Genomic DNA, 24,033 nt, shown 5'->3' on the forward strand with positions numbered 1-24,033 from the left:
CCCACTATCATGCTCAGTCCCCACCAGGATTTCAGCACTTCCTCTTTGTTACATTCCCCTTGATCATGCCCTACCAGGTCTCCCACACCCACCTCCCAACCAATTTGGATCGCTTGTTGTTCCCTTGTCCCTGGGTTTGTTAACACCTCTTCCCTTCTCCCCACCTCCCCCAGAACTTTTGGTCCCGTTGTTTTCTCCTCCAGATTGTTCATCCAGCCTATCCTATCCAGACAGACCTGCGGAGACAACAATATGCACAAAAATAAGACAGAGCAAAACCAAGCAACAATATACAACAAAACAGCAACAACAACAAACCACTGACAAAGAACAAATGAAAACACACCAAGAAAGAAAAGCTTGTAGTTAGTTCAAGGATTGCTGGCCTTTAGGAGTGTTTTCCAGTCCAGTCTGTTGGGGCACCAAGCCCTGGCCCCAAAGTCCACCTTTAGCATTCCTGGGAACTCTTGCTGCTCCATTCCCTTGCTGTTCCGCTGCACTCCCCCAGTGCTTTGCCTCAGTGTGGTGGGATCAGATTGAGTGTTGAGGGAACATTGATATTGATATAGGTGCATGTATTCTCCCAACCTATTCACTATAAATGGAAATTGTAATGAATAGACCTCTTATTCAACTTGCTTAATAAGATACCAAATTTAGTTCCATTCATTAGACAAATTTTTGAGGTAATATAAAATCCTCTACATCTGTAGTAATTTTATTAAAACATTTTTAGCGTGAATATAAAATCACGTTAATATGGCTTCTTCCAATCCTAATGCCACTTTCTTTTTCATATAGTCTAGCTTCTCAGATTATTTAGTCAGCATATAGATTGAATATGTATGGTAAAAAGATACAACCCTTGCACATACCTTTCCTGCTTTTAAACCAGGTAGTATTCCTTCATTCTGTTTGTCAACTGCCTTTTGGTCCATGTACAAGTTCCACATGAGCAGAAATGTAGTGTTCTGAAATTTCCGTTCTTCTCAAGGCTGTCCATAGTTTGCTGTGATCCACACAGTCAAATGTTTCTCCATAATCAACAAAACACATGTAGACATCTTGTATTCTCTGCTTTCCTCCCAAGATCCAACTGACATTATCAGTGATAGCCCTTGTGCCCTGTCCGCTACTGAATGTGACATGTATCCAATCTTAATGATATTATTCGATGATTTCCACATTTTGTTGTGTTACCTTTCCTGGAATGAGTACAACTATGGAGCTCTTCCAGTCAGTTGGTCAGCTAGCTAGCTGTCTTCCAAATTTCTTGGCATAGACAAGTGAATGTGTCAGTGTTTCATCAGCTTGTTGAAATATTTCAATCGCTATTCCATCAATTCCTAGAGCCTTATTTTGGCAAATGCTTTTATGCAACTTGGATTTCTTTCTTCAGTACCAATGGTTCCTACACATATGCTACCTCTTGAAATGGTCAAATGCTGACTAGTTCTTTTTGGTACAATGAGTTTGTATATTCCTTCCATCTTCTCTGGATGCTTCCTTCGTGGTTCAATATTTTGCCCATAGAATCTTTAGATAGTGCAACACAGGGCTTCTTTTTTTTTTTTCTTGAATTCTTTCAGCTTGATATATTCTGAGCTTGTCCTTCTATTTGGGTTTCTAACTCCATGTCTTCGGCACATTTTATTATAATCTGTCTTTTGAGCTGCTCCTTGAAATTTTCTGGTTTTTTTTTTTAAATCATTTTATTAGAGGCTCATACAACTCATCACAATCCATACATACATCAATTGTGTAAAGCGCATTTGTACATTCATTGCCCTCATCATTCTCAAAACATTTCCTCTCCACCTAATCCCCCCGCATTAGGTCCTCATTTTCCCTTCCCTCCCCGCTCCCCCCTCCCTCATGAGCCCTTGATAATTTATAAATTGTTATTTTGTCATATCTTGCCCTGTCTGTTTTGGGGTTTTTTTCATCATTACTTCTTCGGTAAGATTTCACTAGTCTATGTTTAAGAGCAAGCTTCAGAGTTCTTCTGACCTCTACATTGATCTTTTCTTTCTTTCTCTCTTTTAAATGACCTTTAGCTTTTTTCATGTGTAACAATCTTAATGCTATTCCACAGCGCCTCGGGTCTTCTGTCTTTAATGTTCAATGTGCCACATCTGTTATTGAGATGTTCTAGAAACTCAGGTGGGATATACTTCGCTTTCATGAATTTTCTTCAGATTCAACCTGAATTTACATATTAGCATTGATGGTCTGTTTCACAATTGGCCTCTGGCCTCATTTTGGATGCAAATATGGAGCCTCTCACTGTCTATTCCCACAGATGTAGTCAGTTTGATTCCTGTGTGCTTCACACCTGGCAAGGTCCATGTGTATGTCATTGTTTATGCTGAAAAACTGTTTGTGATGAAGTTGTGTCTTCCCACAGATTTAGTCAGTTTGATCCTTTGAGTCTAGCAAAATTCTAGCATGCAATCTCTAGCATCATTTCTATCACCAAAGCCCAAATTTCCAACTATTGATCCTTCCACTTTGGTTCCAACTTTTGTGTTTCAGTCACCAATATTATTAATGAATCTTGATTGTGTTTGATTAATTTGATGCTGAAGAAGTTAGTAGAATTCTTCAATTTATTCATTACTAGCTTCAGTGGTTGGTATATAATTTTGAATAATAGTATTGTCCTGTCACAGATAGCATTGTACTTCAAGATAGATCTTGAAATTATCTTTTTGATGAAAGGGACACCATTCCTCTTAAATTAGTTATTCTGTCATAGTAAACCACATATATGATTATCTACTTCAGAATCACTAATGCCAATCAATTTCAGCTCACTAATGCCTAGAATGTTGATCTTTATGTATCCCAAATTAGATTATTTCTAATTTTTGTAGATCAATACTTTGTTCATTCCATGTTCTCGTTATTTATAGATGTTTGCAGCTGTTTCTTCTCATTTTGATTGTGCCTGATCAGCAAGTGACAATCCCAAATGCCCTACTCCATCCGTATTCTGGTTGACTCTGCTTTGAGAAGGTGGCTCTTTCTCAGTCATATGTTTAGTATCTTCCAACCTGAGGGGCTCATCTTCCAGGACTGTATCTAACAAAGTTTTGCTGCAATTCATAAAATTATCAGTGTGTAGTTCTCTGAAGTGGACATTCTATCCCTTCTTCGTAGTCTATTCTTAGTCTGTAAGCTCTGGCGAAACCTGTTCTCCTTGCATGGCCCTGCTGGGATTTCAAACACCAATGATATAATTTCCAGGTTCATAGCAAAATGCAAGGCACCATAGTACAACAAACTAATAGACAAGTGGTGTTTATATTTAAACACACACACATAAATGATTGGGATTCAAAATTTCATGAACTGAAAATAAATTCTCCATGGGCTTTTTGAAACCCTCTCATAGCTATACATATACTTGTATCGACATTTGAGATGGCTTCAACAGTTTGTGGGAAATGAAATTAAGAGATAATGGGATTTTACTACCAGCTTTTTGAAGCCCGTTCATAGATAAGAGATTGAAATAAGAGATGATACACACACACATACACAATAGCTATTACATATATGCATGAGTGTTTCATGTACTCTGACCATCTGGATCTTTCACCAGAGTTCCTGAATCAGAGTCTAGGATTCTGCATGGTAAAATGGCTCCCCCAACACTAATGAAATTGATCTATTTGGGAACCATAAGTTTATTTTCGGTATGTTCACATAAGCTATTACTCCCCTGGGGACGTCTCCAAACAAACATTGATGGTGAGGTAAGCTGATTCTCACACTGTTTCAAAGCTGCCCATCTTCCCTTACAGCCCCTCTTATTACTGAGCTCTTCTAGGACTCGCGGTTATGGCCATTTCTTTTTCATTCCTTTTTTACTGTCTCTATATTCGAAGTTGTAAATTTTAGAGAAGCAGAAAGCCCCATTTTCTCCCAACATGTTACATAGTACATATTGTATATTACAAAGTCAAGCCTGTATCTTTATTATCTTTTTAAAAAATCAACTTTTCAATGGTTAATGTTAAAGTGTACACACAATTTCCTATTAAGCTCAAATTAAACAGGGCTCTGGAGTAATAGTTCTATGGCTTCCTGTGAGATCCTTCTAGGAAGTTCTTAAAAGCCACACTGCCTAGGCCTGTGTCAGATTAGTTCAATCAGAACTCCAAGGTGTGGAACTGATGTATTTTCTAATGATTCTCAAGGAATTTCATTATCCAAGTTTGGGAAATGCTGGCCTAGAGCAGAAACTTGGCGTCTCATGAGACCTCTAGTCAACTGTGTTTGGAACCCAGTGTGAGCTGGCTGTTCAACAAAATGAATCACATTTCTGCTTTAAATGTAATACATTGGCATGAAAGGGCCCCTTTGTATGTTTCTGTCACTGATCAATCTCCTTTGCTAAATAGCCTTCATGGAACTCCAATCCCACTACCATTAAGTCACTCCTGACTAGTTTTTTTTTCTCCCATTTATTTATTTTTTAGTTAAAATCATTGTATTGGGGGCTTATACAACTCTTATCACAATCCACACATACATTCATTGTGTCAAGAACTCCTATACATTTGTTTCCCTCATCGTTCTCAAAACATTTGCTTTCTACTTGAGCCCCTGGTATCCACGCCTCATTTTTCTCCCTCCCTCCCCGCTTCCCTTCCCCCATGAACCCTTGATAATTTATAAATTATTATTACTTTGTCATATCTTACACCGTCTGACGTCCCCTTTCACTGACTTCTCAGCTGTCTGTCCCTCAGGGAGGACGTTATATGTAGATCCTTGTAATCTCTTCCCCCCTTCTCCTGATATCGCCATTCTCACCACTGGTCCTGAGGGGTTCATCTGTCCTGGATTCCCTGTGTTTCCAGTTCCTGTCTGTACCAGTGTACATCCTCCGGTCCAGCCAGATTTGTAAGGTAGAATTGGGATCATGATAGTTGGGGGGGCGGGGAGGAAGCATTTAAGAACATCCTCTGTAAGATGGCCTTTGGGTCCCCACTCTGCACTCCCCCTCAGTCACAATAAGATATTTTGTTCTTTGATGCCTGACACCTGATCCCTTCGACACCTCATGATCACACCAGCTGGTGTGCTTCTTCCACGTAGGCTTTGCTTTTTCTCAGCTACATGGCTGCCTGTTTATTTTCAAGCCTTTCAGACCCCAGATGATAAATATTTTGATAGCCAGGTGCCATCAGCTTTCTTCACCACATTTGCTTATGCACCCACTTTGTCTTCAGCGATCATGTCAGGAAGGTGAGCATCTCAGACTGCCGAATTATTACAACAAAGTATTCTTGCATTGAGGGAGTACTTGAGTAGGGGCCCACTGTCCATCTGTTTCCTCAATACTAAATGGGTAACGAACAACATTACCAGTGCTCCTTTGTCAATGCGAAGGGGGATTATAAACGATGCATGTCTCACTTCTTGTCACAAAATTTTGAATGCTATTATAAAATTTTGTGGAGAAAGAAAAATGAAATTTTATAGAAAAGTGCTTTTTTACTGTAGGTGGCTTAAATGTTTCTTTTATAATTAAAAAAATTCACTGAACTTTTCTCTTCTTTGAAGTAAAACTCTTGGCATTGATTGATGCAAGAACTATCTATATCTATTTACATCTATGGATTGCCTCTTTTAAGATTAGTCATAAACTCCACCCCAATTAAATTAGCCTGAATTAACTGTGGTTTGGGTACGTGTATGGGGTATGGCATAGCTGGATAATGGTAATGAGAGTCTGCCAGAATTGAAGGAACCTCAAGTCCTTCCCAGATACTATCAAGGTATATACTCACTACCTCCTCAAGGAAGACCATTTTTTTAGCACCTGTTTTCCAGTTCTATGAATACGTTTTGTTTTCTCTTCCTGGGGTTAAATGTGGATAGTGCACTTAAACTAAAAAACAAACAAACAAAAAAGCAAACTTACTAATGGAATAAATGCTTACTTATAGCGAACCCCTGTGAGTTTCTGAGACTGTAACTGTTTATGGGAGTCGAAAGCCCAGTCTTTCTCCCATGGATCTACTGGTGGTTTCAAACTGCTGACCATGGGGATCGCAGCCCAGTACATAACCACTACATTATTCCTTAGTAAATTGGAGGTTTGGAAAACTAATGTAGTTCAGTAACTCACCTGGCAAGTAGGAGTACAAAAACAAAGAAATAGAAGTGAGTTGACCTAAGTTGTTCCTAAATTAGTGGCATATTACTCTACATATATTTATGCATAAAGCTCTTAGAGTAGGGTCATGTGAGCTGGGGTTCCACAGAATAATCTTGTCATCCATAGATTCTAAGACCTCCCCAAAGCTTGGAATTATTATGTGAGGAGGCTTCAAAAAGTTTGTGAAAAAATATTTTAATATCGTTTCACAAGAACCTTTGAAAGCCTTCATATTTCCTTAGAACAATGGCAGTGTTAGTGAATGTTGTTCTGTTACCTGCCTCAAGAGGACATGAATAATGAAATTACATACCTGATCTATGTTAGGGAGCTTCAAAACGTTCACGGAAATTTTTCATTATCTTTCAGTTTCATTTTTCCGTGAATTTTTGGAGGACCCTCATATTGGAAAAGATCTAATGGCACAGTTATTAATGCACTCTGTTGCCTATCTAATAGTCGTGATTGGAATTCACCAGCTGCTCCGTGAGGGAAAGATGTTGCAGTTGCTTCTGTAAAGATTTATAGCCTTGGAAACCCTATGGGGCAGTTCTACTCTGTCCTATAGGGTCCCTTTAATTAGTGATGAATTTGGTTTGGGGTTGAATCTACCTTTAAATTCAGAGCTTCATAAAGTAACTGTTGGTTTTAACATCTGGACCCTAGACAATTCAGTGGTTCCAAAATCTTGGGACATATGAAAACTCTTTAGAACTGGATCTTTATAGGCTTTTAAAAAGAAATTTTGGGGGGAGAAACTGGAAAAAAACATTAAAAGAATTTGGATATTTAGAGATAGTTAAACATAATAATTAAAACTGATTGAGGAAAAATGTATCTTTTCACCGACTATTATGACCTTGGATAAGATACATCCCTGAGTGTGATTTCTTTTTCTGCAAACTACAGGTAATAATAGTGCTGTTATCATGATATAAATTCAAGTTGAGTGGAAAATTGCATTTCAAATGTTTAGTACATGGTAAACATTCAATACATATTGTGATTAGATGCCATCAAGTTGGTTACAACTCATAGAAACCGTATGCATAACATTAAAAAACACTACCTATCTGGCACCATCCTCAACAATTGTTATGTTGAACCCATTTGCAACCACTGCACCAATCTATCTTGTCAAGGGTCTTCGCCTTTTTGCTGCTCTTTTCCAGGAACTGGTCTCTCTTGACAACGTGTCCAAAGTACTTGAGAGAAAGTCTTGCCATCCTTGCTTCTAAGGAGCATTCTGGCTGTACTTATTCCAAGAGAGATTTGTGTGTTCTTTTGGCGGTTCATGGTACTTTCAATATTCTTCTCCAGCTCTATAATTCAAGTGCATCAATTCTTCTTCAGTCTTTTTTATTCAATGTTGAATATTTATGTGCATATGATGTAATTGAAAACACCATGGCTTGGGTCAGGTTCACCTTAGTCCTTAAAGTAATCTACTTACATTTAAACACTTTCAGGAGGTCTTGTGCAGCAGATTTACTGAATGCAGTCCATCATTTGACCTCTTGATGGCAGCTTCCAAGAGCACTGATTATGGGTTCATTTTCTATTTTGGTTCCTTTTATTTTTCATTTTCTTTTTCTTTTTTTTGCTGTTTTTCTATTCAGTGAAAATAGGTCACCTGAGTTCTCAGAAGATAGGTTCTAGTTATCTGCTCTGAGAATTTAAATTCTATCCAAGGAAATCAATGGGCTAGTTTTAGTTGAGGCAGATTTTTTAAATTTGTTTTTTAAATTATTTTTAAAGACCTATAGATTCTAGGCATTCTGATTTTCTCTAAACTGGTCTTGCAAGGAGCCCTGGGGGAGTAGTGAGTTATATGCATTTAACTGCTAACTGCAAGGTTGGTTGTTCAAACTCGTCAGAAAGGTGAGGCTCTCTACGCTTTAATAACAGCTCTGGGTCAGATTCCACTGGAGGCCACTAGATTTGTTTTCATTCTGGTTTTTTTTTTTTTTTTTTGGTCCTCTGGCAGAAGTTAGGGCAGAAAAGATGAAGTCAATACATGTGGGAATTGGATTACAAAGTAAACCTCACTGCTGTTAGTTGCTTTGGGGTGTCATCAAGCCAGGTCCGAACTCATAGCGACCCGCTTACGACAGAAGTCAACACTTCCCAGTCCTGGACTGTCCTCACAATTGTTCTTAAGTTGAGCCCATTGTTGCAGCCACTGGGTCAATCCATCTGGCTAGGGCCTTCCTCAATTTCACGGCCCCTCACTTCACCAAGCATGACGTCCTGTTCCAGGGATTGCTCTCTCCCGCTAACATTTCCAAACCACAATGAGTTTTACTATTTTCAACAACAGGCGTTCAAGTAACCTTAATTGCTTCTAGTAAAATGAATGTCCAAGAAAGGGAAAGAGAAACATACATCCTAGTTTTGCTACCGACAAAGACCTACAGACGAAGACTTTCTCCTTCATACCCACATACTGCTTGTTCAGAAAGCCATTGTTTTCCAGTGAAAATAAATCTTTTGGGAGATAAAAGAGTTGGGCTGACACCCATCTCTATGCCGTGGGCGATAGGGAAGATGCTGCCACAGTTCAACGACCCCATGGGCTCACAACAGGCAAACCGCAAGTCCAGACAAAGATAAACAAAAAGTGCATGGCAGTCTAAATACAGGCTCTTTTGACTGATAACGCAGACTAACAACTGGGTGCCGGGCAGAAGGTCGCCTTCGAAGGATGAGTGGAAGTCTTAAGTGGCTGCCTCAGGTCTCTTGGGACGCATTTCCTGAACCTTCCAAACACGCAGGGTGGCCACTGGGGACCCAGGCGTGGGGCAATCCAGGGGTGAGGGCGCCCTGGAGAGTTGGAGGTGGCTCAGAGGTGACCCAGCCCCTCCCTAGAAGGAAAGGGAAGGAACAGAGGTGGAAGTGGCCACTTGTTGCACACGGTAGGCGAGAAACACTCCTGGGAAGCAGACTCCCAGGGCGGCGCAACCCCAGCCGCCCCCTCACCAGCTGCAAGCCAGGCCCGGGTAGACGCAGCCGCCCAGGACACTCCGAGTGCCGCTGGCGGTCCCGGGTCTGCCTCTGTGGTTGGGTGGTACACTCTGTTTTCCATAGCCCCTGCGCAGGAAGGCCTCCATTTTCTTAAGGTTATCCTGTTACTTATTTTCTTCCAGTATTTAAAATAGTCTGTTATCTCTTGCATACTACTTGTTTTTCGCTTCATTAGAATGTTTTGTATCTACAGTTTTCCCTTGATTTTCTTTGCGTTTGTCTTCATTGTCATTTGATGTCTCTATATCTCAATATTGTCTTATAATTTTGTTTTATTTTGAATACTATTTTTAAGTATCTTGACTTCAGGATGTTGTTGTCTTGATCTCAGGTTTATCTGCTGCCGTTATTGATTCTTTGTCCAAAGTGCTCCCCTTATCTTTTGTAATGCCAGTCTTGTTTTTATAAATTCCTGTAATTTCTCCTGGCCTGAAAATCCCCTTATTTATCTCTCATATTTGAGCGATAATTTTGCTGGATATAAAATTCTTAGTTGGCAGTATTTTTGTTTCCGTCTTTTATATATGTCATTCCACTGTCTTAATGGGTTCTGCTGAAAAGTCTGTGCTTATTCTTACTGGTTTTCCTTTGCAGGTGATTTTTTCCCCCCCTAGCTACTCTCAAAGATACTCTAATTAGGATGGATTATTATCTCATCAAAAAACCCAAGGTTTTATCTGAGGTTGGATGTGTCTAAAGATAGGGTTCTAAAGACCTCCGTATCATGTCTTTCCATCTCTTCCTCAACTTTTGCTTTATTCATAAGTTTGTTCTTCTTGTTACAGTGTCAAATGTATAAATATTCTAGTCATTATCTGAGAGGAAGAGAGACACTCTCTTCCAATATCCATACTGTATCTGGAGATAATTGGCCCAATTTGGAGTACATACGTACATACAAAGATACATACACACCCCCTAGTTTAGGGGAATCTGATGCTCTTAAATGGTGTGCTTAAAATTTTCACCCTGCAACCAGAAAAGTCAAGCCATATGATTGGCATTCACACTGAATCATTTGAAATTTGGGTGAGGATTCATTTTCAAAAGGAAATAAAGCTAACCAAGTAAAGTAAATGATCACAATTATAAATTGCTAGGAGTATCTACATTGAGATCACCATTGTTGCTGTGGATGCACTATCTCAAGAAATCTCTGAACTTGGGAGGCTGGATTTACTTTAGCCAGCTTTGAGACTAAAAGTTAAGTCATCTGGGATGTTAGTTCTCTTGACTTCATTTTTTATTTGACTTGCTTATAGAGGCAGTTTGGTTGGTGATTAAGAGTGGGACCATCTGAGTCAGATTGCCTGGATTTCAATTTTGTCTTTACCATATTCTCACTGTAAAATTGTAGGCAAGGTGGCTCCCAATTCCTTTTTTTCTTTTTCAAGGCAAGGTCTACTAAGGAACAATATTTCTGTGCCTCTTTCATCATGTATTATATGAAGATAATAATATCTAATAAATGCATAAGGTTGTCTTGAGAATCAAGTTATTAATGTGAAATTTTTGACACAGTATCTAGAACTCATTTCAAATACTATTGCTGCTGTTGTTTCCACTTCTGCAGTTTTGATGCTCCTATTTCATCAGGAATGGGAGAGCGTAGGCTGGTTAGGAGACTATTAAAAACCACTCGAATTTGGTTCTTGAATGGAGAGATTGAAGTCAAATTGAAGGAAACACTGCACTTTAATAGAAACACGTAACTACTGGTTTATTGTTACATGCTGTTGTGTTGGTTCCAATGTACAGTGACCCTGTATACAACCCAGTGAAACACTGCCTGATCCTGTACAATCTTTCCTGTATTTGAACTCATTGTTGCTGTATCTTTTTGAGAATCTTCCTTGATTTCACTAACTCTCTACCAAGCATGACCTCTTTCTCCAGAGATGAATCCTTCTTGATAATATGCCCAAAGCACGTGAAATGAAGGATCACTATTTCCAAGTCAAGTTTGTTCTTTCTTCTGGCAGTCCATGCTACATTTAATACTCTACCCTAACATCATAATTCAGAGGATTAATTTTCCAGTCTTCCTTGTTCATTATCCAACTTTCACATGCATATGAGGAAATGGAAATACCATGGCCTGAGGTAGGCATAACAGTCTTCAAAGTAACCTCATTGCTTTTAGAACACTTTAAGGGGAACTTTTCTTTTTAAATCATTTTATTGGGGGCTCATACAACTCTTAACACAATCCATACATACATCAATTGTGTAAAGCACATTTGTACATTCATTGCCCTCATCAGTCTCAAAACATTTGCTCTCCACTTAAGCCCCTGGCATCGGCTCCTCATTTTTCCCCCTCCCTCCCTGCTACCCCCTCCCTCATGAGCCCTTGATAATTTACAAATTATTATTTTGTCATATCTTACACTGTCTGACATCTCTAAGGGGAACTTTTGCAGTAGATTTGCTTATATTTTTATAATTCACTAACTAAATAGTGTACTTACTGGCTCTTACTTGCTGAATGATTGTAGACAATCTCTCTAAGCTTCTTTTTCCTCTTTCCTCTTTTTTGATAGGCTGATTTCTTCCATCTTCATGATTCTTGATCCAGAGTTAAAGTAAACAATGTCAAGAAAGTTTTTTATGTCTTGTGCTTGTGTGTGTAACAGAAAAGAGAAAGAAAATGTTTATATTATAATAAACCAAAAAATTTAGTTATCAAAAATACTATTTGGAATATTTGTTTTATTTTTTAAAAAAGAAATTACATTCACTTTCACACTCTACTCTCAAAATTTTTTCTAAGTATCTCTTAAATCTATTTCACATCATTTTTGGATTTTTCAAGAAAAGTTTTTTAGGCAAGCTTCTAGGTGTCAAGAAACAAGCGTTGCATAATCCCACTACTTAACTTTGCAGCATTACCTTAGACAACACTCCCTCTTCAGTGCCTCCTAGGGCTCATCTGTCAAATGAGGCATTTCTTCTTTTTTACTTTTAATTCCTGCCAGTGTATGATAGTGACTGTCACAGTGTAGGTTGTCACGATAATAGCTGAATTCTAAAAGGAGAACTTTGTATCACCATTTCCATTGAAACATATTTTTCATCTCTCACCCTGCAGGATTTCGACTGAATGCGTCCTCTTGGCCTATGTTTCTTTTGAAGACATTAAATGGAGCAGAGATGGCTCCTATCAGGATTTTCCACAAGGTAAGATTCGTTATAGTTGAAAGAATCTAACTATCACCAGCTTTAAACTGCTTATAGTCAAATACTCTCAGTTAGTAAGCTTTTAGTTTATATTTATTGCTTGAGGGTGCTTTCTCAGAAACTAGGTGGCTTTTTTTTTTTACAAAAGACTTTTGTGAAATAGCTGTTTATCTATAAAGGACTAGTATTAGACTTTAAGTTAGGATTCCTAGTTTCTGGGACCTTACTCTATTTATAATAAACAATGTTCACTTGGGGCAAACTGTTAAATGTCTTTTGATCTCATACAAATGGGATATTGTTTGCTTTACAGGGTGATTATGAAGTTAAACTTTGTTAATAGGACATATAAAATATAATTAAAGCTAAAAAAGCTATTCTAGATTATGGAGTTTTCTATAGTTTATACTAGGAGCCTGATGATGAAGTGGATTACAGGTTGTGCTGCCAACTACAAGGTCAGCATTTCAAAATTACCAGCTCCTCCATGGGAGAAAGATGAGGCTTTCAACTCCCGTAAAGATTCATAGTTTTAGAAACCCATACAAGAAAGTTTTTTAAAAATTTCCAGACAGAAGCCAAAAATGAAGAAAGAGAACTATAATGTTAAATGGTGTGCATAGACCCACAGCTGTCTTGGCGACTTAGCCAGTCTTATTCTCCAGAGATCTTGTTTTTTAACTGCATACAGTTGGACAACAGATTAGATCTAGAGTCCAGGCAAGGCAGAAATATAAACTTGAGATTGGCACATAAAAAATAGATCATATCCCTCAAAACTATACCCCTTAATGAGAAGATTGTTATAATGATGACAAAGAATTTTTTGCCTGAGCTTTGGGAATGGAGTCATCTCTTCTGATACCACAAAATCTTGTAAGCCTTGGGTTTAGAGATCGTGCATGTATTGTCTAGGAATCCCAAAGATTTATTTCCTAGTACCTATAGAAATTAAACCATCAAAATGGATATACTTTCAGCCAAGGTTGAATCTAAATTCCCCCAGCAAGGTACCACTGAAGATTAGCTCTCCATCCATTAAGTACAAAACCCTTAAAAAAAAAACCAAAACAGTCTAACATGATAAAGAATTAGTAGACTTAGTAAACAGTAAAGTTATAGCTTCAAGGACTTTGAGATAATATAAATATTTACTAGAGATTATAAATAAAGTATTTGAAAATTACTAAGGAAATAAGGGGATTTTAAGAAAATAAAGGTGCTATATTTTAAAAGATATGAAAAAGAAGCTAATAGAATTTCTAGAAATGAAGCTATCATTGAAATAAAAAATAAACAGCTTAGTCAAATATAAAGAATTATCAAACGTAAGACTTGTGTAAGGAAATTACCAAGAATGGTCCACAGAGAGGAAAAGAAATGGAAAATGTTAAAGATAAGGTGAAAAACAAGGTGAATATTACCCAATATTTGCTGAATGGAAAATCCAAGAAGGTAAATTAGAAAGACTAGAGAAAGGGAATATTTTTTAAATAGTGACTGTGACTATTCCAGTGTGTCTATTAAAGATGAAAGACACCTTAAACATCACTGTGTAGCTATAGAAAACTAAGGGCAGAAGAGGAGATCTGAACAAGCTATGAAATAGAATTCTCTAAAGGTTTCATTTAGGCGAGCAGTCAAATTCTTGACAGCAGCAGTACACACCAAAAGATAATGGATTGAGTTCTTTGAAAGTACTGAAAACACAATTGTTCACTCAGAATTCTTTATATGGACATAATATTTAAAAATGAAAGTAAAATCAAGATATTTTCAAACAAAGCTTTTGAGTGGTTATAAACATTCAGCGAAAGAATAACTTGAGTACATTTCAGGAATAAGATATTGAAACTAGAAAATAAGATTGAGATGCAAGATGTTGTAAATGTGAGGAAAGATTATTTTAACATACGAGTAAAGCTAATACAGCATTGTCTTTAAGTATGTAAACCAATGATAATGACAAAGTGAATAATTGGCAGGATAACAGTGTGAAACTCAATTACTGAATACTTATATACCTTAAGAATGAGTTACAATATTCAAAGGTTTTTGTGTTTTTGAGATCAGAAAAAATTAAGAACTTTAGATTTTGTTAAGTATGAAGCTAAAATCTTCAGAGAACTTACTGAATGACTGTAACTGTAGTAGTTAACTTGTGAATCTATGAAGTGGTAAAAGGGAAGAAAATTCAGTTGATTGAGAAGGAGATAAAGAAGCATGAAAAATCAGGTTAAATAGAAATGTAGACAGTAAGATAACTATAATCTAAATATACCATTTAGCATAAAAAATGAACTTAAACTCATGAATTCAGTTAGATATCGATTTGTTTTTGTTTTTTAGAGCTAACTGTATGCTGTTTACAAAATACTCTGCTAAAGTAATATGGCACAAACATGTTGAAAGGAAAACAATATAAAACATAAACCAGGCTAACTTTTATCAAAACAAAGTTGGTGCTACAAATACCAAAACCAGACAATGGAGACTTGAATGCTAAAAAGCATTAAAGAGGTAGTTTCTGAATAATAAATTACAGTTCATCAAAAAGATAAACGTATATACTTGAGTATAAGTCAAGTTTTTCAGCACATTCTTAATGCAGTTTTAGTGGTAAAATTAGGTGCCTCAGCTGATATTTGATTCGGCTTATACTTGAGTATATACAGTACGGTATTTTATGCAAACAAGGAACAACTTTTTTTTGCAAACTGCTCAATTCCCATGTGCCTTAAATATGAAAATATGGTACTTATTAATGTATATAGTCCTAAAAAATATAGCCTCAAAGTATATACACCAAGTTTGACAGCATTCATAGAAAAAAAATGAAAACTCTACAATTGCTAGGGAAATTTTTGATACACATCTCTCAATAATTGATAAAGGGAGCAGACAAAAGATTAATGCTTCAATTCGCATAAGCAAATCAATCAGTATCCAATCAATTGATTTCTTTGTAAAAATAAACTATTTTCTTTATTAATATATTATTTGAAAATGAAATTTTTAAATGACCCAATTTATAATAGCAATAAAATAATGTAGCCAAAAGAAATGTTACTTAGTATGAGATATTTGTAGAGGAATTAAAATATACATATTAAAGAATAAATGTACATTTAAGAAAACAACAAATGAAAAAGGCTATGATATTCTTGTACGAAAAGGTTCAATATCATGCAAAGGTTAATTTTTCGTAAGTTAACCTATAAATACATTGCATTTTCATCCAAAATCCTAATGGGGCTTTTTGGCCGAACTTGAAAAGCTGATTTTAAAATTCATTTGAAATATCAAGGAGAAAGAATAGCCAAAACAATATTGAAGAATGACAAATTACGGATACGTTTTATGCCAGGTACACATTTAATAAGACTTTGTTGTTGATGCACGATTAGATAGTAAAACCAAAGGATTAGACTAGTGAGTGGGAGGTATACTTGAACACTTGCTCTATTGAAAGTCAGCATCCAGGAATTCTCCAGATGAGAATTGCAGATGAGAGTGTCCCATCACTTTTAGGACAGTTTAACAGTATTTAGGAAGGCCAAAAATGCAGCTATCTATCCTTGCTGTAGAGTCGATTCCAACTCATAGGGGCCTTATAGTTCAGAGGAGAACTGCCTCATAGAGTCCTTAGACGGTAATCTTCCTAGGAGCAGATCACACGCACTTTTCTCTCACAGAGCTGCTCACTCATCTCACTGCCATCAAGTCAAGACGGACTCACAGTGGCCCTATAGAACGAGGTAGAACCGCCCTGTGAGTTTCTGAGTAACTCTTTACAGGGTAGAACGCCCCGTCTGCAGCTAGCAGCTTAATGCATAACCACTACACCACCAGGGTGCATTCAAATTACCAACCTTTTGGTTAGCCACTAAGCACTTAACCACTGTGCCGCCAGGGGTCCTTATATATTTCTCCTAAAACCAAAATACAAAGCCATTGTCATCGAGTTTATTCTAACTCAGCAACCCTGTAGGATGGCATAGAATTGCTTCGTAAGGTTTCCAAGGCTGTATCTTTACGGAAGCTGATAGCCACATCTTCCTCCTACAAAGTGACAGGTGAATTCAAGTCACTGATGTGTTGGTTAGCAGTCAGTGCTTAACCACTGTACTAGCAGGACTCCTATCCATCCTACAGCCCAGGAATCCTACTTCTATACTATATGCATCATCAATGTTCCACCCCTAGGGGGCACTGGGGGTATCCCACAGGGCTGTCAAAGCAGATATGTCTACATTTTATCCTGGATTGTGGGCTATAATACAAAAGTTTTTAATTGTCCTAGCGGTGTGAGTCAGTTATTTTTCTGGAAAGGGTACAGTAGAGAAAAGTATAAAGGAACAAATACAAGGATCTTAATTAAAACTTTTCTGAACTAGTGAAACTGGAAACAACTTTAAATGTCCTTCAAAAAAGTAATGAATTATGTGAATACATGTAATTCACCTGTTAAAATAAATTAGAACTAAATTCATCAATATAGGTAAATCTGAAAAATGCAATAAAAATGTTATAGAATGTTATGTAAATATGATACCATTTATATACATTTTAAAAGCAGGCAAATGGAGTCCATACTAACTCATAGGGAACCCCTGTGGGTTTCCAAGACTATAACTGTTTATGGGAGTAGAAAGCCCAGTGTGCCTGTGTGTGTGTATACACACACACAGACTAAAGTATAAAATCATACATGGGTAGTACACTGTTGTAAGTAGAAGTGAAATTGGTTGCAGGAGGAGCACGGAGGATTCAGTACTATTTGTAATCTTTTATTTCTTTCAAAAAATACACATTTGAAGCAAAGATGTCAGTGAAAATGTTAAGATTAACAAAGGAATACATTGGCATCTTTTGAAATTTATTTAAAAGAAATACTAAATTTCCATTATAAATCTTATATACCAGCCACTTTTTAATCATCTGCCTAAGATGGATGCAACCTGTGGGCATCCATAGCCTATCTATTTGTGTCTCAAGTTGTAACTTCTGTTTTTCATCTAGGAACCACCTTCTCCTTCCCACAACTTCTTCAAAATGGGAATGAAGCTAGAAGCAGTGGACAGGAAGAACCCTCATTTCATCTGCCCTGCCACGATTGGGGAGGTCCGAGGCTCAGAGGTGCTTGTCACTTTTGATGGATGGCGAGGGGCCTTTGACTACTGGTGCCGGTTCGATTCCCGGGACATCTTCCCTGTGGGCTGGTGTTCCATGACTGGAGACAACCTGCAGCCTCCTGGCACAAAAGGTAAAGGCCCCATCTGTGGAATGATAAGGGAGTCTCGTGTTCAGCATATTTACTCATTACCCTCATTAGTAGGCAGAGAGGGGCAGTAGCCAGCAATTTTTAGGCCTCTCAGGCCTAATTAAAAACTCTTAAGAATTTAGTGTCAAATGAAATGACACATAGAACTTGGAATAATGTAAAAATTCCTTGCTGTCAATATTCTAATATTCTCAAGCAACTGGCTTATCTGGTACTATGGTTCCTATCCCCTTAAGTGTTTATCTCATTCTCAAGGTAGACCTCTTCCTCAGGCTTTATTAGCTTTGTGTGTATGAGCTGGAGTAACTTTGTGTGGTAAAATGCTTAAAAAGTACTGTGGGAAATGGAAAGCATGGGCTGAGACGTGAGGTAGAAGAGAGTTAGCGTTCTAGCTCTCCCTTTTACCAGATGTGTGGCTTTGGGCAGTTAAATCATCTCATTCAATCTCAAAGTTCTTGTCTGTGAAAGAAATTCATAAAATTATTATGAGGAATAAGTGAGATTTTGTGGTTAAAGTGCTTACACATAACATCTGGCAAATAGCAAATGATATCTGTGCTTTGTCTTATTCCTGCTATTGTTATAGTTATTGTATATCCTATTATGTGTATTATTAATTTTCAATAAATGTTATATAATAGTTTTAATTATTATAATTCCATCATTAGAAGATAATCCCTACCAAAGGGGAGCATGTGTAGAAAGTACTAAAGTAGTGCCACAGACTACTTGAACAATAGATGATAGTTCTAATGATCATGATGGTGGAGATAATTCAGAAAAAAATTTTATATAGCTCTCTTTAAAAAGAAAATAGTAATAAATTTATCCTCTTTCTGTTTAAAAGTTCTAGTCAATGTGAACAAATGAATGTTGGAGGGTATCTTTGTTAACCTCTGTGGAATTCATTCATTCAGTTAGCCAAATATTTATTGAACACCTATTGTGAACAAGGCTGATGATACAACAGTGGAGAGGATGAACAATGTTACTATCATGGCACTTGTTGTAGTGGAATGTTTTTATTGTTAGCTGCTATTGAGTTGGCCTCAACTCATGAGGACCCCATGCAGAATGAAAAGAAATGCTACTGGGACCTGCATTATCCCTTTGGTTGGTTATGAATCAGGTCATTGATTTTCATTGGCGGATTTTCAGAAGTAGGCCTCTCTTCCTATACTTTCTAGGAAAGCCCACTGAATCTTGTTCCATGTAATAGTATAATAGTAACATATAAGCCTCCACTGACAGAAGGGGAATAGCTGTGTGAAGTAGCTTGTCTGGGAATCAAACTCGGGTCTCCGGCATAGAAGGCAAGAATTCTAACACTGAACCACCACTACCAGTGAACACATGCAGTAAACATCTAAATCAAGAAATAAATTCAGCTACTTCTCATTTATCAGCTGTATCATTATCTAACATTTTACATTTACAAGAGTAGCAAAAAGTCTTTTAAACGATTTTGCACAGTGGCAACAGACAACTAAGTGTAGCACTAGCTGTTAAAGTTATGTATCAGCTTGGTTGGGTGATGATTCTCAGTGGTTTGACAGTTAAGTAATCCTCCATTTTGTGGCCTGGTGTGGTCACCCTCCATATTTTCATAGCATTGATTTTTACATCATGGCCTGAGATTTGGAATCTAACCATGTTGGTCAGTGATGAGTGAGTATCCGGTAGTATAATTTGAGACATATATTTTCTAGAGATAGAGATAAGATAACTTCTCCTAAGGAAATAAAACAAGTTAGAATGATAAGATAGTAACAGTGAAGATGTGGAAGTTTAAGGGAGCTTGTGTAATAGATTTTTTGAAGTATTGCTAGTTGCCAAGCAGTTGATTCCAGCCACCCCCAGATATGTCAGCCTAGAATCATGCCCTTTTGGGCTTTTCAACGTGGTGACATTTCAGAAATAGATCACCACCCCTCTCTTCTGAGATGCCTCTGGGTGAGTTCAGACCATCATTCTTTGGGCTAATAGTACATTGCTTAATTGTTTCTTCCACCCAGGGATCCTTTATTGAGGTATAATTGACATTACCACCACCTGCCTGTCAGTTTGTCATACTGTGGTGGCTTGCATGTTGCTGTGATGCTGGAAGCTATGTCGCTGGTGTTTCAAATACCAGCAGGGTCACCCAGTATGAACAGATTTCAGCAGAACTTCCAGATGAAGAAGAAATAGGGTGTCCACTTCTGAGAAATTAGCCATTGAAAATCTTATGAATAGCAGCAAAACATTGTCAGATATTGAACATCTCCCGAATAGCAGCAGACCGTTGGCAGATATACTGCCAGAAAATGTGCCCCTCGGGGTCAGAAGGCACTCAAATTATGGCTTAGGAAGAGCTGCCTTCTTAGTCAACCATAATGATATGGATGGACTAAAACCTTCAGGACCTTCATTTGTTGACGGGACAAAACTCAAAAAGAAGAAATAGCTGCAAACATATGGAATATGAATCTAGGAAAATTGGAAATCACCAGAAATAAAATGGAATACGCAAAGATCAATTAGGCATTAGTGAAAACTGGAAAAGACTGGAATTTTCCAATTTGAATCAGAAAATCAGATGATTTACTATGCTGAGAATGACAAATTTATGAAGAATGACAATACATTTATTATCAAAAAGTACATTTCAAGATCTATCTTGAATTGCAATGTTGTCTGTGATAGGATAATAACTTGCCATATATAAGAAAATCTAGTCAATACCTATTCAAATATATGCACCAACTGTTAAAGTTACCAATGAAAAAAATTGAATTCCACAAAATCTTCAATCTGAAATTGATTAAACATGTGATCAATATTCATTGATAATTAAGGGCTCAAATAGAATGTGTTTAGAAAATAATGATAGCAACGTATGTACAAATGTGCTTGATACAATTGATGTGTCAATTGTTATAAGAGCTGTGAATTATTATAAGAGCTCTAAGAGCCCCCAATACAATGATTTTAAATAAAAAGATTCATTGATAGTTATTGGCCACTGGAATGCAAAAGTTGGAACCAAATAGGAAAGAACAGTAGTTGGAAAATAATGACATTAGTAATATGTAGATCACATGATAGAATTTTGCAAGGCCAATGACATCTTCATCGCAAGTACCTCTTTTCAACAACACAAAAGATGACTGGACACATGAACTTCTCCAGATAGAATCACAGAAATCAAATTGACTACATCTATAAGAAGAGACGATGGAAAAGTTCAATATCAGCAGCTAAAGTGAGGCCCAGGGCTGACTGTAGAACAGACCATCAATTGCTCATACGTAAATTCAGGTTGAAGCTGAAGAAAATGAAAAAAAAGTCCATGAAAGCCAGGGTGACCTTAAATATATCACACCCGAGTTTTGAGACTATCTCAAGAACAGATTTGATGGCATAAACAAATCATAAAAGACCTGATTAGCTGTGGGATGGCATCAAGGACATCATACATGAAGAAAGCAAATGTCAATAAAAAGACAGGAAAGAAAAGATCAAAATGGATGTCAGAAGAGAAGCTGAAACTTAATCATAGAGTAGCAAAGGCAAATGGAAGAAATGATGTCGTCAAAGAGAACAGAAAATTTCAAAGAGAAGCTTGAGAAAACAAAGTGCTATAATGAAACACCTAGAGAAAGAACAATCTGCAGTTTATAGAGTTAGAAAAACCCCCCAAAAAGAAGAACATGCTCAGCAGATCTAAAAGTGAAAGAACTGAAGAAAAACTGAAGCCTTGGGTTGCAATATTGGAAGATTCTATGGGCAAAATATTGAATGATACTGAATCAAAAGAAAATGGAAAGAATACAGTACCTCTATCAAAAAGAACCAGTCAACATTCAACCATTTCAATTGGTAGCATATAACCAAGAGTCAATAGTACTGAAAAAATCGCAATCTTCACTAAAGGTATTAGCAAAAAGAAAAAAAAATGACTCCAGAAATTGATGGAATACCAATTAACCTGTTTCAACAAATCCATGAAGCACTGGAGGCACTCACTTGCCTATGCCAGGAAATTTGGAAAACATCTACCTGGCCACCTGATTGGAAGAGATACATAATTGTACTCATTCCAAAGAAAGAATGTTAAAATTATAGAACAATGTCATTAATATCCCATGTAAGTAAAATTTTGCTATACATTGTCTGATAGCAGTTGCAGCAGTACATTGACAAGAAGCCTCCAGAAATTTAGGCCAGACTCAGAAGAGGAAATGGAGCAAGGTATATGATTGTTGACATCAGATGGATCCTGGCTGAAGTCAGAGGATACTAGAAAAATGTTTACTTGTGTTTTAATGGCTATGTAAAGGCATTCAACTGTGTAGATCATAACAAACATGGATAGCTATGAGAAAAATGAGAATTCCAGATCACTTCCTTGTTGTTCATATGGAACCTCTACATGGATCGAGAAGCAATTATGTTAACAGAACAAGGGAATATTGCATGGTTTAAAATCAAGAAGGATGTGTGTCAGTGTTGTATCTTCTCACCATGCGGATTCAGTATATATGCTGAGAATAAAATCACAAAAGTTGAACTATATGAAAAAGCATGCAACATCAGAATTGGAGGAAGGCTTGTTAGCAACCTTTGATATGCAGGTGGCACAAACTTGCATGCTGAAAGTAAGGAGGACCTGAGGCACTTGCTGCTGAAGATCAAGCATTATAGCCTTCAAAATGGATTACAACTCGCTTTTTCGCAACGGGTTTGCCACCAGAATATAGGTGTCGGTGAAAGCCATCGCAAAAATCTAAGCCAAAATGGGAAAGGAAAAGACCCATATCAACATCGTCGTCATTGGACACGTCGATTCTGGCAAGTCCACCACAACTGGTCACCTGATCTACAAATGTGGTGGGATCGACAAGAGAACCATCGAAAGATTCGAGAAGGAAGCTGCTGAGATGGGAAAGGGCTCCTTCAAGTCTGCCTGGGTCTTGGATAAGCTGAAAGCCGAACGGGAACGTGGCATCACCATTGATATTTCCCTGTGGAAATTTGAGACCAGCAAGTACTATGACCATCATCAATACCCCCAGACACAGAGACTTCATTAAAAACATGATTACAGGAACATCACAGGCTGACTGGTTGCTGCTGGTGTGGGTGAATTTCAAGATGGTATCTCCAAGAACGGGCAGACCCATGAGCATGCCCTTCTGGCTTACACACTGAGTGTGAAACAGCTCGTTGTTGGTGTTAACAAAATGGATTCTACTGAGCCACCCTACAGCCAGAAGAGATACGAGAAAATTGTTAAGGAAGTCAGCACGTACATTAAGAAAATTGGCTATAACCCTGACACAGTAGCATTTGTGCCAATTTCTGGTTGGAATGGTGACAACATGCTGGAACCAAGTGCTAATATGCCTTGGTTCAAGGGGTGGAAGGTTACCCGTAAGGATGGCAATGCCAGTGTGACTACACTACTTGAAGCTCTGGATTGCATCCTGCCACCAACCCACCAAGTGACAAGCCCCTGCGCCTGCCTTTCCAGGATGTCTACAAGATTGGTGGTATCAGGACTGTCCCTGTAGGCAGAGTGAAAACTGGGGTTCTGAAACCTGGTATGGTGGTCACCTTTGCTCCAGTCATTGTTACCACTGAAGTGAAGTCTGTTGAAATGCACCATGAAGCTTTGAGTGAAGCTCTGCCTCGGGACAATGTAGGCTTCAATGTCAAGAACGTCTCTGTCAAAGATGTTTGCCGTGGCAATGTGGCTGTTGACAGCAAAAATGACCCACCAATGGAAGCAGCTGGCTTCACTGCTCAGGTGATCATCCTGAACCATCCAGGCCAAATCAGTGCTAGATACACACCTGTGCTGGATTGTCACACTGCCCACATTGCTTGCAAGTTTGCTGAGCTCAAAGAGAAGATTGATCGCCGTTCTGGCAAGAAGTTGGAAGATGGCCCCAAATTCTTGAAGTCTGGTGGTGCTGCCATTGTTGATATGGTGCCTGGCAAGCCCATGTGTGTGGAAAACTTCTCTGACTATCCTCCTCTGGGTCGTTTTGCTGTCCGAGACATGAGACAAACCGTTGCTGTGGGTGTCATCAAGGCAGTGGACAGAAAGGCTGCTGGAGCTGGCAAGATCACCAAGTCTGCCCAAAAGGCTCAGAAGGCTAAATGAATATTACCCATCACACCTGCCACTCCAGTCTTAATCAGGGGTGGAAGAACGGTCTCAGCACTGTTTGTCTCAATTGGCCATTTAAGTTCTATAGTGAAAGACTGGTTGATGACAACAATGCATCATAAAACTTTCAGAAGGAAAAGAATGTTTGGGGACCATGTTTCTTTTTTGTGTGGCTGTTTTAAGTTACTAGTTTTTAAAATCAGTACTTTTTTT

At 37.8% G+C, this 24,033-nt stretch overlaps 1 protein-coding gene and 1 pseudogene across 1 annotated transcript in view; both read left to right on the forward strand.

Annotated features, from left to right (window-relative positions):
- The window catches only part of SCMH1 (Scm polycomb group protein homolog 1), a 168,201-nt gene that overhangs the window by 66,120 nt on the left and 78,048 nt on the right, over positions 1-24,033 (forward strand). Inside the window, 2 exon segments of the mRNA XM_045298800.1 lie at positions 12,291-12,379; positions 17,402-17,645. Coding sequence (XP_045154735.1) covers positions 12,291-12,379; positions 17,402-17,645 — 333 coding nt within the window.
- Positions 22,442-23,896, forward strand: LOC101662885 (annotated as a pseudogene).

This window comes from Echinops telfairi, unplaced genomic scaffold, assembly GCF_000313985.2.
Source record: "Echinops telfairi isolate 266 unplaced genomic scaffold, ASM31398v2 ScPeMD7_7457;HRSCAF=8495, whole genome shotgun sequence".
In the NCBI taxonomy this organism is placed as follows: domain Eukaryota; kingdom Metazoa; phylum Chordata; class Mammalia; order Afrosoricida; family Tenrecidae; genus Echinops; species Echinops telfairi.